General features: G+C 41.3%; 1 protein-coding gene across 2 annotated transcripts in view; it reads right to left on the bottom strand.

Annotated features, from left to right (window-relative positions):
- Positions 1 to 3453: 3453 nt before the first annotated feature.
- The window catches only part of LOC127411327 (ubiquinone biosynthesis monooxygenase COQ6, mitochondrial-like), a 29717-nt gene continuing 13391 nt past the window's right edge, over positions 3454 to 19779 (bottom strand). The window contains exons 4-12 of one of the 2 annotated variants that reach the window (XM_051646836.1): positions 19036 to 19162; positions 17595 to 17725; positions 17380 to 17487; positions 17086 to 17148; positions 14795 to 14902; positions 8802 to 9004; positions 8352 to 8467; positions 7164 to 7330; positions 3454 to 4252 (exon numbers count right to left, since the gene is read on the bottom strand). In XM_051646836.1, the coding sequence (XP_051502796.1) occupies positions 4223 to 4252; positions 7164 to 7330; positions 8352 to 8467; positions 8802 to 9004; positions 14795 to 14902; positions 17086 to 17148; positions 17380 to 17487; positions 17595 to 17725; positions 19036 to 19162 (1053 nt within the window). In that variant the 3' untranslated portion in view covers positions 3454 to 4222. The remainder of the gene's footprint in view (positions 4253 to 7163; positions 7331 to 8351; positions 8468 to 8801; positions 9005 to 14794; positions 14903 to 17085; positions 17149 to 17379; positions 17488 to 17594; positions 17726 to 19035; positions 19163 to 19779) is intronic. The other variant, XM_051646837.1, reaches the window with a different exon arrangement.

Here is a 19779-nt window from a genome sequence, read left to right as displayed (position 1 = left end):
GAAAAGTGAATCTTGTGAATAAGAAACATGACTTTTAAAGGCACAATTAAAGTATAAATATAGCTGATATTGCCTTACCTCATAATTCAATGAATGTGCTTGTATACTTGTTCATTTGTTAAAATTAGAAGTGATGGATATTTAAACTATCAAGTCCTCCACATTGTATCGTCAATTTTCATGAGTGACTCAGTCTAATGCAGGCTAATAACAGTCATTTCGCACCAGTTATGAAAATAGCGTTTGTGAGTGTTCATTGAATATCGCGAGACGAAAGGGTAGATAATTTGGTGCGGTTGTTTAACGAGGCTTCTAGCGGCTATGGATGGGCAATACCACTTATTTTCTTTTCGATCCGATACCAATAATTTCAAGTCCATTATCGTCGTTACCGATACCGATATCGATAATTCTATTAAATTATTTTATTTTTTTGCGATTTCTTGGGATAAAATGAATTATGACAAAAAATTATGTTATATTACCCAAGTCATTATTTATTTATTTTATTTACATTTGTGAGTCTAAACAGAAAATTATTAGACTTCTGTTTTGTTTACCTTTACAAAAATTAACCATGGTTTCACTACAGTAACTATAGTTTAACCATGGGATTTAGTTAAACCATAGTTACCACACAATTAACCATGGTTACTACTACAGTAACCATGGGTTCTCTTTCATCATCTCGTGTTCGAGATCCACCTATGGGAAGGGCATCCATACCTGACCTCTGCAGAAGCATCCAATTGCACCAAGTCTGGCTAGACAGACAGAAGCGCGAGACCTATGCCCGGTAAGGACCCACCCCCTTACCTAAGAGCATATAAGGACCTGCACGCGCTGCTGTTCCTCAGTTGACATTCGCTTCTCGCAACCTCTGTTTCTCTCAGCTCGGTTGGAATTGGACTTTCACAATTTTGTCTACAGGAGGACACATCATTAAGATCAGCCTCTGCCAGACTGTCTTGCTTCAGCCAGGTTAGCTGTTTTTGTTTGCTGCAAGCCCCCCACGCTCACTTAAACTACCAGTCAGGCTGCCTGCCTTTCTCTCTCACCACTTCCCCTGCTCCATGGCTGCTCGCCACGGATTTTACGGAGGTTTTCTCTAAAATGGCGCTTTCCAAACCTACGGCTACCCCCGGGGACAACCTATCGCATGCCTGCCCGGCCACGTGCAGCGCCCTCATCACTGCCAGAGACCCTCATCCTTCCTGTGTCGTTTGCATGGGTCTCAAACACGCAGAGGAGGCTCTAGAACTCCCGGAAAACTGTAGCCACTGCCTAGCGCTGCCCAAAAAACTCAGGCGCCGGAGGCTAAAGGTTGCCGCTACCCAGTACGCCAACCCCGAACTTTCCGACTCTGACAGGGGAAACGGTGACGACGACATGCTTCTGGGTGCCTCCCGGAGCGCAGTCTCTCTCAGCTGGGCCGATCAAAGCAACCCGGCGTTCCTTGAGGACATTTTCTCAGGGGATCCCTCATTCGCCAATGAGCCGGCTGGTTCTGGTGATGAGGACAATGCAGGCCTTCTCGAGGGTTCGGAGGAAGAGGAGGCCATCCCGTCTTCCATGACTCCCCAGGCTAACGCCCCAGCGGCCTTACCCCAGTCCGTCCTCATCGAGGTTTGTGAGCGAGCGGCCGCTCGCCTCAATATCGAATGGCCAGCCCTACAAAGTGCCACTGACCAAGAGAGGGACGTGTCCGACGGGTAACTCCTGGGACCCCCTCTCGGCTTGAGAAAACAACTTCTCCCTGTCCTCCCTGCATAAGCTAAGCATAAGAGGCATTGTTGGGGAGACCCGCTCATCCTCAAACAAGGTCTCGCAGGCCTCGAAGTGAAGGATATGATGGCCCTTGGCATGGGTGACCCCCCCGCCATCGAGCCCTCTATCGCCAGACACCTTAATCCCTCTCAAGTTGGCCTACTTGCCCCCCCCCAAGCCTGTTCTCCACAACAAAATGGACCGCTTTTCTGCCTCCATCCACCAGGCCTTTTACAAAGCCTTGGCCTTGGCTGTCAGGGCCCTCAATGTCTCCTCCCTCCTTCCCAGGCTGAACTCCTGGTCGGCATGGGGCAGCAACTAGAGAAAGCCACCCCCACGCTCTCTCTGTGGAAGGAGATTGTCACAGTTAATGACCTTGTCCTCTGTAATGCCCCAGTCGGGCCGTCCAAGCCTGCGGGCATTCCATTGCTCTCTCAGTGGCCGGAGGTTTAATCTGTTGGACCTCCATGACAGTGAGAAGCAGTGCATTACTACATACAGTATAGTGGAAAGCCTTCCCAAAAGAGTGGAATCTGTTATTACAGCAAAGGGGGAAATTGATGCCTAAGGTTTTGAAATCAAATGTTCATCAAGCACATATAGTGTCCACAAACTTTTGGCCATATAGTGTATATGCTGCTGGGCTGATTTTTATGTTTGTGCCACTAACATGTTATTCATGCTCTGCCTGTGCACAGTTCTCACTTGTGTGCTTCAGGGTTGCCAGGTGTGTGATTACGGGATGTGTCAAGCACCGCCTCCTTGAGGTGACCGTTCCCTTAACTGGCTTACAGGGCCTCACTGTGAGTGGATTAGGCAATCGGGGAGCTGTCAATGTCTCCCATAGGTGGATCTCGAACATGAGATGATAAAAGAGAACAATAGGTTACTAGCGTAACTCCGGTTCTCTGAAACATTGAGTGGAGAGATCCACCAAGCTTCCCCGCTTGCTGTACGAGTAGCCAATATACTTACTATGGAACAGCAGCGCGTGCAGGTCCTTATATGCTCTTAGGTAAGGGGGTGGGTCCTTACCGGGCACAGGTCACGCGCTTCTGCTGTCTAGCCAAACTTGGTGCAATTGGATGCTTCTGCAGAGGTCAGGTATGGATGCCCTTACCATAGGTGGATCTCTCTACTCGATGTTTCAGAGAACCGGGGTTATGCTAGTAACCTATTGATTTAGTTAAACCATAGTTACCACACAATTAACCATGGTTACTACTACAGTAACCAAAATATATATATATTCTCTCTGTCTTGTTGCTGTAGTTGCTGTATTGTTTGTGCACTGGAAGCTTCTATCACCAAGAAAAATTCCTTGTATGTGTAAGCATACTTGGCAATAAAACTCATTCTGATTCTGGTTTCAGATAGTTCCCATCTTGCACAAGTATTTGCTAATATAGCCTAATCCTTTTTATTTCACTTTGAAGCTTATGATTAATGTCCTGTTCAAGGTAACCAAATAATAATATCCCTAGTAAAACAAACAAACAAACAAAAAAATTTGAATCAATATTTTTGTGTGAGGATCGATATTTTTGATACATCAGTATCGGAAATATCGATACTTCAGGATCCATCCGCCCATCCCTAAACGGCTTAAAATGTGACATTTTATTATAGCCTAAATGCATTATATTATTATTAAAATGGATGATATCATCTTCCAAGTCAAACAGGTAAATTTAGGTAATTCTCCACCATAAATATTTTATTCACACATTTCTGTATAAATTAGGCTACTTTTAAATTCTGACAGGTTTAATTCATAAATACACCACATTAAAAGTGATAGTTTTTTTTTCTTGAAGATTTGATAATCCAGCTTTAAAATAAACAAACATACCAGTGGACAATAATATTCTTGAATATGCCAAATTTTGTACTTCTGAAAAATTTATTCTAGGTTAAATCAGTGTAAAACAGGATATATCAACTGAGGTCTCAGTTCTTACATTAACAGTGGTGAAGATAGACTACTCATACGTAAAAATGATAAGATACAATGTTCTACCTGAAAATGTATTTGGTGATAAACATACAAAATTCATAGAAAAGTCATATGTTTGGACAACCACTTCGCAAAGAAAATCTCTGCTGGTTTCTTATAATAGTTACATATGAATCATGCAGGTCTGTATTTTTCTTTTACAAGTTGCATGCCATGAAATGGGCCACTTTCATAGAATAAAGCCAACAATAAGTATATATAAGACACAGGGCAGACTCAGAACATACAAATCAAAGAAGGTAGGCTGATATAACTTGTAATTAGATTTTGTATAACTTTTTCATATGGGTCATGGGTATTTGGAAAAAAAGGCATAAAAAGATCGCCGATGAAAACAGGAAAAAAAAAATGATTTATTAATTTATACTTTTACATTACATGAATAAAGTTGACATAATTTTTTAGAGATCCTGCAAACATCCAGTGTGCAGCTAGTCTTCACTTGCTGGCATAGGCCATGATCTGCTCCTGTGGATACAAGGTGAAATATTACTAAAGGCGAGTGTGGCTGGTAAACAACATTTATAAGCTATTCATTAACAGTGATATTTCTCAAGGAGCTTTAATTAAAGAAACAGAGTTAATTCCTCCTGATCATGAAGGGTGACAACAGTTCTCCTTGTTGTTCCCTTTTATTTGAACAACACGCACTATAATAGAAACACAGAGGGCCCTACTTTCACGAGTGCTATGCCTTAAGCACAGCGCTATGTGATACGTCATACACGCAAAGTCCAACCTAGTCTCATAGAATGACCATTGCTATTACTACATTTTTGCAAACTGAGTTTTACATGCTGCATTCTACGTTTTGCTGAAGTTTTCTGGTATAAATAACACTAGAAGCACTACAACAACTGTGTGCTTTTTTCCCCCACTTTCACACAATTAATTACCATTTTACATTTATGCATTTGGCAGATGCTTTTATCTAAAGCAACTTAGTGCATTTAATGTATACATTTTATCAGTTTATGTGTTGCCTAGGAATCAAACCCATGATCTTGGTATTGCTAGCACCATGCTCTACCAGTTGAGCTACAGGAATAAATCACGAGTACAATGGCTGATTATGACTTTATAAACAGATATTTTTTGCCCTGTTACACACACTGCTATGTTATGACATAAAATAACTTTTACTCTAATGTATCATTTGAAAAACAATATATTTTAACACTTGTATTACAGACCCACCTACATTTATACACTTATTCCAGTGTGATTAGGTTGTCCAGCCAAGCACACAAGCTGACACGTGAGACAAAAGTGTAATAGAAGCGACATGTAATGACATTGTTGCTTCAGAAATTTAGCTTTTCATTTTGCATTTCCTTTTAGGACACTATCGGTTAGGTTTAGGTGTTGGTTTAGGGTAAGGATGTCTGTTTTGTTTACCTCTCAGTTGTAATGAGGACAATATCAACACTTTGGTGTTGGAAAAATTGTTTGGAAAAATTTTGCCACGGTAACAATTTTCAAGAGATCAGGCTGGCAAAGTCAGTGGGTACGGCCATGAAGTTTTGATAATTTTGCGCAAGCATGTGCTAAGTCTAGGCTTAAGTGAGTTGACGCAATGACCTTTTTCTCAGGAAAATAGCAAATTGCACTTTGTGGCACTTCATTAACTTACAATACACCTACAGTTTGCACGCATACACCCACAGACAGCGCAAACACTCCCACCCATGCCCAATTGCACTGGCATGAAAATTGAGATTAGTGTTAGTGCTCTCACAAAAACTGCATAAGAAGTGCACTGAGGGAGCCTGGGTAGTTCAGTGAGTAAAGACGCTGACTACCACCCCTGGAGTTCGCGAGTTCGAATCCCAGGGCGTGCTGAGTGACTCCAGTCAGGTCTCCTAAGCAACCAAATTGGCCGGTTGCTAGGGAGGGTAGAGTCTCATGGGGTAACCTCCAGATGGGCGCTATAATGTGGTTCGCTTTCGGTGGGGCGCGTGGTGAGTTGTGCGTGGATGCCGCGGTGGATGGCGTGAAGCCTCCACATGCGCTATGTCTCCACAGTAACGCGCTCAACAAGTCACGTGATAAGATGCGCGGGTTGATGGTCTCAGACGTGGAGGCAACTGAGATTCGTCCTCCGCCACCCGGATTGAGGCAGTACGCCACCACGAGGACTTACAGTGCATTGGGAATTGGGCATTCCAAATTGGGGAGGAAAAAGAAGTAGCGTACTGTCGTAGCCTACAGGCTATGAAGACAGTGAAAATCCTTTAAGACAAGTTATGGGCCCTCTAGTTGGAATTGCTTAGTAAAGGAATGAAGACATTTCATAAGAGTGGCCTGTAATAAAAGGAGTGTGAAAACACAAGCCAGCACCACCATGCACGGCCCTACAACCCCACCCACACACTTTCGGTAACAGTAAATTTAGGACTAAACATAGCCATAGTAGTAGCTCCTGACCATGTAAATTACAGGCACGGATGAGAGTAGAAAGGCATGTAATCAGAGGACAAGATGGGGGGATGGGTTTAGAGAGAGGAAGAAGTCAGAGGAAGAGTGAAAGAGGGAGCAAAAGTTGGAGAGCTGAAAGAAGGCTAAGGGAAGCTGGAAGTAGAACACAGAGAAGAGAGAGGCATGGATGACAGGGAGGAAAGAGTACACAAGAGGACTGCCATAGGGCTGAGGAAAAGAACATGATGCAACGGAAGGAAATATGGTTTGAGTAAGGGAACAAAACGTTCAAGTCAATAATTTCAGAGTGGCAAATAAAAATAGATTTTTACATTCTCTGAAGAAAATGTGTGCGGTACTTGCTCATGCAAAACAAGGCCACCACAATGCTAAGGTGTTGAGGGTGGTTGCCAAGAAGATATTATGTGGCTGTTAAGGTTTTCTGAGTGGTTATTAGCAAGTTGTTATGCAGTTGGTTGGCTATACTGAGTGGCTGCTTACTGGCCCATGTCAAAAGAGCCCACCACCAAGTGTCTATGATATTCATTCTACTTCATAGATATGGCTCAGATCCCTCCTTCAATGCAAGTCTTTTTTCTGCCTGTTTTATGAATTGGCTGTATCACTGTACTCTCTCCTCTCCACCAATAGCTGGTGTGTGGTGGGCATACTGGCGCACAATGGCTGCCGTCGCATCATCCAGGTGGATGCTGCACACTGGTGGTGGTTGAGAAGAGTCCCCTGTTCAAGTAAAGCGCTTTGAGTGTAGTGTCAGAAAAACGCTATATAAGTGTCACATTCATTTATCGTGTGCCAGGCAAGTATTTTAAGTTTGATCGCTTAAAAAATAATGACACACCACAGCAAGCCCCACTAATAAGAAAAAGGAATTTGATGGAGCAACGAAACTAATTCTGCAAGAGTAGCAACTAAAAAACAGAAGGGGAGAAGAGATGTGTACTTTAAGAGGTGTTAGTGCATTGGTAGCTTGAAGGCCGAGGGTCCGAAGCAGAACCACAGGTGCAACATTAGTTGAGTAGAGCCTCTTCATGAGGTCAATGGCTGCCATCATTGGAAGATTGTGCCGTTGGCGTTCAGTCTCGTACTCCAACAGGTGCTGCATGGCTCCTAGAGTTTAAAAAGCAAACAGTTAAACTATATGGATTTAAAGTACATTTCCAATACATATTTTTTTCTCTTCAAGAGCTGCTCTTTGTGATATAACCTATCAACAATGCTTTTAGAACTGCATGGAATGTATGCCAGCAGAGAAATTACAAAGTTTTGTGGATTTCTATAAAAATTGACTTTTTACATTCCCTGCCATTTAATTTATTGAATATTTTGGTTAATTTGAAAATGCTTTCAGCTGCCAATATGTGTAATAGTATCATCTCTGTTTAACACATTATACTATGCTTGCTTATCATAATTCCATTCCACAGAATTCTTCTGATTTCCCCCCAAAATTAGTGCAGAAAGTGTTAAAAGTGTGCAGGTTCCGTGTGGGCTACTTGTTGTATAAAAAATACAATGTCCGCTGTATAGAATCAATATTGCTCTTTTTTTATTTTTTTTTTAACAATATTAGATTATTTTTTTAAGAAACTGATGTCAACAATTCCTCATAACAGGATTTCCATTTGTGGCTGCAAAGACATTTAAGGGCAATTCTTGCCAGAGGGTGACAAGCAAAAACACTGTATACTGCTCCAGAAAAAAGGCTCTTTTTATAACAAAAATAAACCCAGTTAGACGTGGTTTAGGAAATGGAAAACGGCTCATGAAAAACAACAGATGAGATCTTCAGAACAACAAGCACGATACCCCAGGTATGAAGACCTCACTACAGTGAAAAAGAAAAATCAAGGATCCTTCAAGTTTCTTGTCACATTTATTCAACGTGAGGTGGTTCTTCACTATGTGGCTTATATGTGAGTGACGGAATATGATCCTCTTGTCAACATTTGATTACCCACAGTATTTATATATAAAATATTCATCCCATCCTCAAAGCTGTGACAAAATACCATTTGCTTATGCTTATTAAAAATGTTTGATGTCCATCTTTGAAAACTGGCAAAATAAGACAACAAATCCAAAGTATACGTCTATTTGGCTTGAATGCTCTTAATGTTGGAATGCTTACCAAGGTCTTTCCCATTAAATGCTGCTTGGCTAAGAACTTGCGTGAGACAGGCCACATCGCCAAAGCCTAGATTGGCACCTTGGCCTGCTAATGGATGGACTCTGTGTGCAGCATCTCTGAAATTAGAAAGATCAGAAAACAGAGGAAGGAAACCTTGAGTCTGGAGCCATATTTAACTAAAACGACAAAACCTGGTGAAATTTCCTCCATGTGGATCCTATATTACCTTAGATCCACTGCAATATCTCCAAGAAAAACAAACCTAAATACATCATTACTCCTTTGGTGGATTTCAAAGTCTCAGAAAACCACGAAACATTATGGCTGCACTATAAACTTGGCATATTGAGAGATTTCTCCTTTATTCTCGTAAATTATGAATGATGAATATTCACAAAACCAAAAACTGGTTTATAGACCAACTTCATTTTAGACCCCTTTTTGACCTACCCAATGAGGGCAACTCTGTGGCGGATGTACTCTGTGGCATGACCCATACCCAGTGGGAACATGACCCGGCTTTTTGGGCCAATTCCTGACACGCTAGGTGGAAGCTGGCGTGCGAAGCCACTGTCGGGCATGAGGACAGACAGGGCAGTCTGGAACAAAGAGCCAGCAGTCTCCACCAGCTCAGAATGGTTCTCATTACTCCACTAAAGGAAAAGCAAAACAAGGAGAACTGAACAAGAGGTGTTGATGGCAACAGACGACTAAACACATGGTGTTGATGGCAAAAAACTACACAAAATAGAGTTGTTCAGTTCAAAGTGGATGTTAAGACAGCCAAAGAAGAACAAAAATGACATAGGTGGAGAGGCCAGTTTTGGTGGAGAGGCCAGTTAAAGGCATAGTTTACCCACAAATGAAAATCATATCATCTTTTACTCACTCCCATGTGTTCCAAACTTGTTTTGACTTTTTTGAATCATGAAAGTTAATTTGAAGATTTCAGCTCTTTCACATACACTGAAATAGAGCTGCGCTATATTAAATGCAATATGCATTACATTTTTGAATAATGCAATGAGATATGCTATAATCCTGACATCATCAGAGCATGAGGAACATCAGAACCCCCACTGCCCAAATATACTAAAGTTTAATAGAAAAAAGCACTGTGTCCCATAGACCACAAACATACTTGTTTTTTATTCAAAATTGAATTTACTGTAGACTGCGTATTATATACACGGCCTTAACATTAGCTACTGTGGCAGGTAGAGCAAGAGACAGACATTGTGGTATTAGTCCTTGGAGAGGCATTTATTTGAAATAATAAACAACATAAATAGTCCAAAATGAGGAATAAAGTCCAGTGGGAAATAGTGTCCAAACTAAAGGGGAAATCTGGTATCCTCACAGTGCGCTGGGACTATATATGTCGCATCTAATTCGTGCCGGTGCTCCGGGTGCAGGAGGCACAACTAACTCGCTGCCAGGATTCCCTACCCGCTCCTTTCCTTCACTTGCGTGGACATCAGTGTGCATGCACTTTTGGAGAGAAAAGCCGGCTTCCCGGGGAGAGGCCCGCTCTACGTTTTAATGGCAGGGATGATGAGGCTCTTCACATTAGATGTGCATCATTATCCGCTGCCCAAACAAGGCTTATTAAATTATGCCCCTCCTCTCTCTTGCCCACTCCTGTTATGAGCCTGGCTGAAGGACGGCCCTCAGGGGTGGGGCAACGATGACAAGAGGGAGATGCGGGTCGTTCCACCAAACTACATTATCCACAAATGTGATGAACTCCTTCATTTGAGTCAGAAGTAGTTTTTGGAGAAACATTTTTACGCTCAGCTTTCAATTTGTGTCAATTTTATCATGAAATTAAAACAATTAATGTTGTTTTGATACTCTTTAATGCTGTGTGTGGCACACTGCACGCACACTCAAAAAGTGACAATCGCACGCCCAGTCTATTCTCTGCTATCTGTGTCACCATAACCTTTTTTTTAAGTATTAAAATCATTCCATTATCATATTGCTTATACACTATATTGCCAAAAGTATTCGCTCATCTGCCTTTAGACGCATATGAACTTAAGTGACATCTCATTCTTAATCCATAGGGTTTAATATGACGTCGGCCCACCCTTTGCAGCTATAACAGCTTCAACTCTTCTGGGAAGGCTTTCCACAAGGTTTAGGAGTGTGTTTATGGGAATTTTTGACCATTCTTCCAGAAGCGCATTTGTGAGGTCAGACACTGATATTGGACGAGAAGGCCTGGCTCGCAGTCTTCGCTCTAATTCATCCCAAAGGTGCTCTATCGGGTTGAGGTCAGGACTCTGTGCAGGCCAGTCAAGTTCTTCCACACCAAACTTGCTCATCCATGTCTTTATGGACCTTGCTTTGTGCACTGGTGCACAGTCATGTTGGAACAGGAAAGGGCCATCCCCAAACTGTTCCCACAAAGTTGGGAGCATGGAATTGTCCAAAATCTCTTGGTATGCTGAAGCATTCAGAGTTCCTTTCACTGGAACTAAGGGGCCAAGCCCAGCTCCTGAAAAACAACCCCACACCATAATCCCCCCTCCACCAAACTTCACAGTTGGCACAATGCAGTCAGACAAGTACTGTTCTCCTGGCAACCGCCAAACCCAGACTCATCCATCAGATTGCCAGATGGAGAAGCGTGATTCGTCACTCCAGAGAACGCGTCTCCACTGCTCTAGAGTCCAGTGGCGGCGTGCTTTACACCACTGCATCCGACGCTTTGCATTGCACTTGGTAATGTATGGCTTGGATGCAGCTGCTCGGCCATGGAAATCCATTCCATGAAGCTCTCTATGCACTGTTCTTGAGCTAATCTGAAGGCCACATGAACTTTGGAGGTCTGTAGCGATTGAAGTTGCCGACCTCTGCGCACTATGCGCCTCAGCATCTGCTGACCCCGCTCTGTCATTTTACGTGGCCTACCACTTCGTGGCTGAGTTGCTGTCATTCCCAATCGCTTCCACTTTGTTATAATACCACTGACAGTTGACTGTGGAATATTTAGTAGCGAGGAAATTTCACGACTGGACTTGTTGCACAGGTGGCATCCTATCACAGTACCACGCTGGAATTCACTGAGCTCCTGAGAGCGGCCCATTCTTTCACAAATGTTTGTAGAAGCAGTCTGCATGCCTAGGTGCTTCATTTTATACACCTGTGGCCATGGAAGTGATTGGAACACCTGAATTAAATTATTTGGATGGGTGAGTGAATACTTTTGGCAATATAGTGTATATTATATATATTTGTGATATTTCGATACATGCGATATATTGTGCAGCCCTACACTGAAAGCAGCAGTTACCAAAGTATGTCAAGCTCCCAAAACCACAACATAGCATATAAGTAGCCAGGTCTCCAAAGCAACCAAATTGGCCCGGTTGCTAGGGAGGGTAGAGTCACATGGGGTAACCTCCTCGCGGTCATGATTAGGTGTTCTTGCTCACAATGGGGAATGTGGAAAGTTGTGCGTGGATCGCGGAGAGTAGCATGAGCCTCCACATGCGGAGTCTCCACAGTGTCATGCACAACGAAGGACGTGAAAAGATACGCGGATTGACGGTCTCAGAGTGGAGGCAACTGAGACTTGTCCTCCGCCACCCGGATTGAGGTGAGTAACCGCGCCACTACGAGGACCTACTTAGTGGGAATTGGGCATTCCAAATGAAATTCCAAAAAAAAACGAACAAAAAACAAATCAAAACATAGCCAATAGTCAATACGACTTGTGCACTATTTTCCATGCTTTTTGTCCTTTTTGGAGCTTGACAGCCACTGGTTCCAGCTGCTTTGGCTGTATGGGAGAGAGCTGCGCCTTATTTTTAATTTTTTTATAAAACTAGAAATATAGAATACCTTTTTTCCACTCAATACACTTAAGCCTTTTAGAAAGAAAGGGTACTTCAGCAAAGATGCAATAAGCATACCTAATTAAAGTAAAACACTGACCAGGCCACAAATTTGACTTTGGTCTGCAGAAAAACACTCAGTGGAGTAATGACCAACACTGGCAAACCTTGGGCTTAATTAGAAAACCAGTTTTAATGGCAAGCATGACACAGATGCAAAGGCCTTTGACTAGTAATGCCAGTAAAAATAGCCAGCATGGGAAAAGAGAATATCAGGGCAAACATCAGGGCAAAGATATGATATTTCAGTCCAGAAACACTGCTTTATTAGGTTCTACTTTCATAATGATATGTACTTGTGCAGATAATTATTGTATAGATAATTTAATAACCATGTGTATGCATATATTTTTCAGTAAAACCTAATGTTTTCACACCTAAATCAAGATAATCATCAATAATAATTATATTATCAACAATATTGTTATTAGGAATTGAATAACTAAATTACCCCAGTCACCCACAATAAGTCTAAACTTATTTGAGAGAAACAAAAATGATGTCCGTAACAGCCTGATCTGGGTTCTGCATAAAAATGCAGCCAATTACATTTAGTCTAGGACTATATAAAAGGTGTTTCAAGTGGTTTTGAGAACAATACACTTTGCTACTCGTAGATCTTACTGCAAGTGCTATCAGACGATAGCGCGTCTTTAGAGAGTGCAAGAATGTTTGCAAATAGGGGTGTAACGATTCACTCATCTTACGATTTGGTTGGGTTCACAATACTGAACTCACAGTTCAGTTCACAATTCTTTAAACCAAGCCTGAATCAAGAAAAGTTAAGACTGAAGTTTATTATTTTTTATTTATTTAAAGACCTATGCAAAACAATTCCTTTCCTTTAAAATTTAGCTAAAAGTACTGTTCTTAAAAGTGCTAAATGATCAATCAGAGATGTAGTGGGTCTAAAATTCAGCCCAGAATAGGGCAATGGTGACACCAAATGGAAATATTAGCTAATAATTCTGCCAACTGAAAATACAGTCACTGATTTACATACATTTAAAATATTTTAAATTAAAATTGTGTTTTTATAAAATAATATCGTCTCTGATTACATCTAAATATTCTTTTCAAAAATACATATTTAATGGAAGTGCATGCATTTTATACATATGTTTCAAAATTACAATTCATTTCTTTAGGAGTAAAACTTTTTTAATGGGGAAAAAATTACTGACTGCACCTTTAACTGAATTAAGGTGCACTCAGTCATTTTTTCCCCATTAAAAAAGTTTTACTCCTAAAGAAACGAATAGTAACTTTGAAACATACAGTATGTATAAAATCATGACTACTGAGATGAGGACTCTAGTCATATCAGTAACCTTATAAAAGTTGTTTTATTCTACATGGGGCAGGGGCGCCATCACCTGAATACTACTCGCTTAACCCTGTAAAGCCTGACATATGAAAGAATTGTCAGAAAATTCAAATTTTTTCCACAGTAAACTAGATGGTGCCACAAACATGTGAAACTTACATACCATAAGTTTTTTTGCTTTTCAGCTTGAACAGAGAGTGAGACAGTAGCCGTCAAACGTTATCATATTTGATACATATGGCAGTATAGGGTTAATCTCAGTAACCGTCTTGTTATTGGACACTCACTCTTGGATTAAATTAATCATGGCTGATTGTGAATAGTGAATTCACACACCACAATGTGTCACTGTAAATCCAAGATGACAAAAATAAAAAGTTACTGAGTGCACCTTTAAATAAAAATGTACTGATGAAATCAAATCAGACATGACATTTGATATTAGAATTATATTCCCCCATAGCATTATTATGCAATATTCAGCATTATATATACAGAAGCAGATTAATATCGCACTATCATTAAACCTCTGTAAAATTCTCTCGCACAGTCAGAGCAGATCACTCTCTCGCTTTAAACGGACATTCGATCTCTCACGCTGACAAGGCGCATCTCTCTCCTGCTACTGGTTTCAGTTTCAGTTTCCGCAGCTTCAGCTGAACTCATAATTCAACACCTGTGGCTGCTAGTGTGCAACCATATTTTAGTTTCCATTTGTATGCCCACGTTACGTATGCTTAGGATGTCGCACATTTTGGATAGAACAGACGCTAAAATAATAATAAAAAATAAATAAATAAAAAGTCCCATCTCCACGATGCGCATTGTCACATTTTTGAACCGCGATATATCGTGCCATGATAAACCATTACACCCCTATTTGCAAAGCATCACACTTAGGAAAGGCTGTACAGTGGAAGTTGTGTAGAAAGCCCTTATATGGGGATAGTTAAAGTGTGTTTTATGCAAATCACTAACGCTGCGCATGCACTCCCTCATTTAGCATAATCAAGATTCATTAACATTAGAACAAGAGTGAGAACAAATTTAGCAGCTGTTGTGAATCTGGAGGAAATTTTGCGCTACTTGTACGCAATTATTAATGAATGAGACCCACTGTAACAGCACAGCACATTTAAGGTGTACAGTTGCCCATGGCCCAAACTAGGACCAAAAAAAATAAAAATAAAAATTCTTAGGTGTTTACTCACAAATGCAGTGTTAATGGCATCCACAAAGCTCTCCTCATCCAGCTGTAGAAGTTCTTCAGCATGCTCATGACTGGTGGACCAGACCAGTGAGCTCTCCGTGTCAGACAACTGCACAGCAGACACACATAAACTCAGCAAAAAAAGAAATGTCCCTTTTTTAGGACACTGTATTTTAAAGATAATTTTGTAAAAATCCAAATAACTTTACAGATCTTTATTGTAAAGGGTTTAAACAATGTTTTCCATGCTTGTTCAATGAACCATAAACAATTAATGAACATGCACATGTGGAACGGTCGTTAAGACACTAACAGCTTACAGACGGCAATTAAGTTCACAGTTATAAAAACTTAGGACACTAAAGAGATCTTTCTACTGACTCTGAAAAACATGAAAAGAAAGATGCCCAGGGTCCCTGCTCATTTGCAAGAACATGCCTTAGGCATGCTGCATGGAGGCATGAGGACTGCAGATGTGGCCAGGACAATAAATTGCAATGTCCGTACTGTGAGACCCCTAAGACAGCGCTACAGGGGGACAGGAAGGACAGCTGATCATCCTCGCAGTGGCAGACCACGTGTAACAACACCTGCACGGGATCGGTACATCCGAAAATGGCAACAACAACTGCCCTCCATCAGTGCTCAGACTGTCCGCAACAGGCTGAGAGAGCCTGGACTGAGGGCTTGTAGGCCTGTTGTAAGGCAGGTCCTTACCAGACATCACCAGCAACAATGTCACCTATGGGCACAAACCCACCTTCGCTGGACCAGACAGGACTGGCAAAGAGTGCTCTTCACTGACGAGTCGTGGTTTTGTCTCAACAGTGGTGATGATCGGACTTGCATTTATCGTCGAAGGAATGAGCGTTACACTGAGGCCTGTACTCTGGAGCGGGATCGATTTGGAGGTGGAGGGCTCCGTCATGGTCTGGGGCGGTGTGTCACAGCATCATCGGACTGAGCTTGTTGTCACTGCAGGCAATCTCAACACTGTACGTTACAGGGAAGACATCCTCCTCCCTCATGTGGTACCCCTCCTGCAGGCTCATCCTGACATGACCCTCCAGCATGACAATGCCACCAGCCATACTGCTCGTTCTGTGCGTGATTTCCTGCAAGACAGGAATGTCAGTGTTCTGCCATGGCCAGCGAAGAGCCCGGATCTCAATCCCAGCACGTCTGGGACCTGTTGGATCAGAGGGTGAGGGCTAGGGCCATTTCCCCCAGAAATGTCCGGGAATTTGCAAGTGCCTTGGTGGAAGAATGGGGTAACATCTCACAGCAAGAACTGGCAAATCTGGTGCAGTCCATGAGGAAGAGATGCACTGCAGTACTTAATGCAGCTGATGGCCACCAGATACTGACTGTTACTTTTGATTTTGACCCCCCCCTTTGTTCAGGGACACATTTCATTTCTGTTAGTCACATGTCTTTGAAACTTGTTCAGTTTATGTCTTAGTTGTTGAATCTTTTTATGTTCATACAAATATTTACACGTTAAGTTTGCTGAAAATAAAATCAGTTGAAAGTGAGAGGACGTTTCTTTTTTTGCTGAGTTTAGTACATGTACCATTCCAAACGTGCATTTTCCATTTGACAACTAAGCGATATCACAATGAGAAGTGTTGGATATACAGATTTCCTGATTCGACTCAATTCCGATTCATAAGCTGACGAATTGATAACATCATGAACATGTTCTAAAAACTGGTATGGTCTATTTAAGAAAACAGCCGGCTGTAAATAGCATCAGCGCATATTAACGAGAGAGGACTCAAATGGCTTCTTTACCTCATCCGTGCGTAATTAGAATTACATTTTTATTTTTTGTTGTTTTTGATCAACAACTGACTATAAAGAATAGAAAGTGTATTAAAAGAGACAATATTCAATGACAAATGGATTTCGTGGATCTCGTCTATGGACACACACAGAGCGAGTCAAACCTAACTTTTACTCTTAACACACAAAGGATCTCGCTCCTGAACTTCTTTCCCACTATACAATCACTGGTTAGTGACATCTGAACATTTACAAGACAGAGGCTAGTCATAGACATTTTTAGTCCTATAGCGCAAAATTAATTGTGAGTGATTTCCTCTCGTGGTAGGGGGTTGCACAAAAAGATGGATCTTGGGATTTAAGAATCAATATAGAAATTATTCAAATGAAGATCGCTATGCATCGGAAAATCTATATTTTTACCCAGTCCTAACGATGAGCCAGTGTAAAAAATCAAGTAAAATTGATGTAATTCACAAGCTAAATAAACACTGAAGGTCAGCTCACAGGAAGCATTGCAATGGGTCCAGTCGGGAGGAACCTCTGCCAGGCCACGTTATTTTCTGTGGGCTGAAAAACAAAAATGCAAGTTAACACATCAAAGCACTGAAATGAACATGAAAAGGCATTTGCAAAACATTTTACTTATATAATGTGAGGTCTTTCAGAGTAAACCAGGATATTCAACGAAAGAGAAAAAAAAAAAGTAGGGCAGGACTTGATATTCAGTTGAGGAATTGATTGGATCATGGAAAGTTTCCAGGTGGCTTTTTGACCAGAAGGTCATCAGGATCATCATACCTCAGATAAATGCAAAACGGCGACAACAGCCGATTGGTCGTAATTCCATTTGACAGTGGGGATGCCAGACTCTATCCGCACCATTGAGTTCGGCCCATCAGCACCAATCTGAAAGTCAATTGTGCCTCCCTTTAGCATTTATGAGATTTTAGTGCATCTCGTTTGAGCTGCAATGTTAGCATTACAGAATGATGCACTGAATACAATCTACTTACTAAAAGTTTGGTGTGGAGAGTCTTTCCATTAGCCAGTGCTACTTGAACCCAAGGGATGGACTCAGCAATGTGGTACGGCCTGGGCCAGGTGTATTTCACCACTTTTGTTCGGTACTGCACTTCAACATGGTCTGGTTGAGGAGATTAAAGACAACTTCTGTTTACTTCAAGAAACAAAAAAGCATGACAAAACCCGTCTGCAATTCTACTCGAAAAGTTTAAAATCTTTGATTTGAAAAATCTAAACAAATAAGGTTAGGCTGTGATAAAGTCCAAATTTAAGGATTGGTGAAGCACCTAGTAAAACACAAGCTGTTTCCCTTTCTCTGGTTGAGGACTGCTAACATTGACAATTCTCTTAACGGCTTTGGCAAGCCACACAGCTCTGACTAATAGTGTTTATCTATTAGCACACCATGCAATACATATGATGAGCTGGCAATAGCCCGCAAACAACAGAGAAAGAAAGAGAAGAAAGTAGAAAATCCACTGGCGGGCAGTCATCTAGCACATGAAAAGATCCTGAATTACGCCTACGTTGGACTTGGAGACCATTCTGTCCACAAAATTGAACACTAGTACTTGTAAACGGGTGAGAAATATTGGATTCTTCTGCTGATTGGAAAGCAGAGTTACGAAAGACCCCCCCCACCCCCAGCTGATTGATGCATGTGCGTTATGTGCATGTTCTTTTCGTCTAGTCCTTTGGCAGAAATAGAGGCAGAAGGTCAAAAGAAAGAAAAAGCGGTTAAGCATAAAGCACACGTGAATATGCACGTGCTACCACACATCTGCTAAACGCAAAATGTGTTTTAAAAAAGGGCTGTTTTTAAAAATATGCACTTTTACAGAGCATGGCATGGAAAAGCCAAAATTTCAAATGCAGAGCCTTGGAACGGTTTAGTTAATTACAACAACAAAATGTTACAGTAAAATGCTGTCCGTGCTTGGACACACTGAGGGATTGAGATGGTACAGCTGGAAAGGAATGTGTTTTTTATAAATGGGTGTGAATGTGTGTCCGAACAGGGTGACAATTCTCGTGGGGCTTCTAACTACCACCAAAAGAAAAGTGCCAGATGATCAAAATAGCAGGGAAAACATGGATGTGTCTAAAGAAGCGAAATCTTAAAAAAAACAAAACAAAGAAATAAATAAAAAAATGAGGGGAGAAGAAAGATGTTAAAAAGGAGTGAGTTCAAATAAACAATTCCAAGACAGGAAGGAATGGCTTGTGGTGACATCATTTGCCAAGCCATCCTTAAAACTAATTCGCTCAGTGCTCGAGTGTACAGGCCACTGCTGGGAAGAGCTATGCATTTCATTTTTCATATCATTCATGATCAAAGTGATCAGTGTGCTGGAGAGGAGGCAAAGCAATGACTACACAAACAAACACACAAGTTAATCCATATATCAAACATCAAAATGTGTCCTTTACCAGAGAGGGTCTGCAGCTGTTTTGTGAGTGAGGCCACAATGACGTCGTTCTCAATGATGTATGCCATCTCATCCTGCAGATTCTCCATATCAAACGTAATCAGGGCATCTGAACAAGCATCCCAAACCTAAAGCAAAGGGCTGATTATTGCTGTGGTTTACAACTCTATCTTTAAGTTACCACTCAGGCTCTATTTATGGATTTCCAAAAGAGCACGTGCCTCACTGAACTTGAACACATCAAAGCTGTTCTACTGAGCAAAGAGTTTTGCCAGCTACTCTAACCAAACATCAAACTAGCTTCAGTGAAAGCCACCAACAGCTCTTGAGGTTGCACGGTTGACTTTGTAAATGCATTGGGGTGAGACAGAAATGGCATTCTTCATGGCGATTTATGCCTGCATTTATAGTTAAGCCAATAGTAAATAACGAATATGCAAACATTACTGTCAAGCTAATTTTCTGTTGGCTGTTTGTTTCAAAATTTTAAAGCCACGTTTTTGGTTACAGTGGAAGTTTTTTACAATAAGTTATTAACAGAGTTTTTCCTGGGTCAAAAACAGTCTTCGGCGGTGGCTGATGTACACGTTCATCACGATGCAGTTTTTCTTTTTATATAACTGCAATTAATATTTAAGATATGTTGTTGCATTTCTTGTTTGTAATGAATATTATTTATTTTTGAGAGATTTTTGTACTTCATTGCTATGGAAAATCAAACTAACTTAACACCTTATTTCTATAG

The sequence above is a fragment of the Myxocyprinus asiaticus genome, chromosome 20 (assembly GCF_019703515.2).
Source record: "Myxocyprinus asiaticus isolate MX2 ecotype Aquarium Trade chromosome 20, UBuf_Myxa_2, whole genome shotgun sequence".
In the NCBI taxonomy this organism is placed as follows: Eukaryota; Metazoa; Chordata; class Actinopteri; order Cypriniformes; family Catostomidae; genus Myxocyprinus; species Myxocyprinus asiaticus.
Note: the sequence above shows the minus strand (reverse complement) of the source record. Positions and strands in the feature narration are given on the sequence as shown.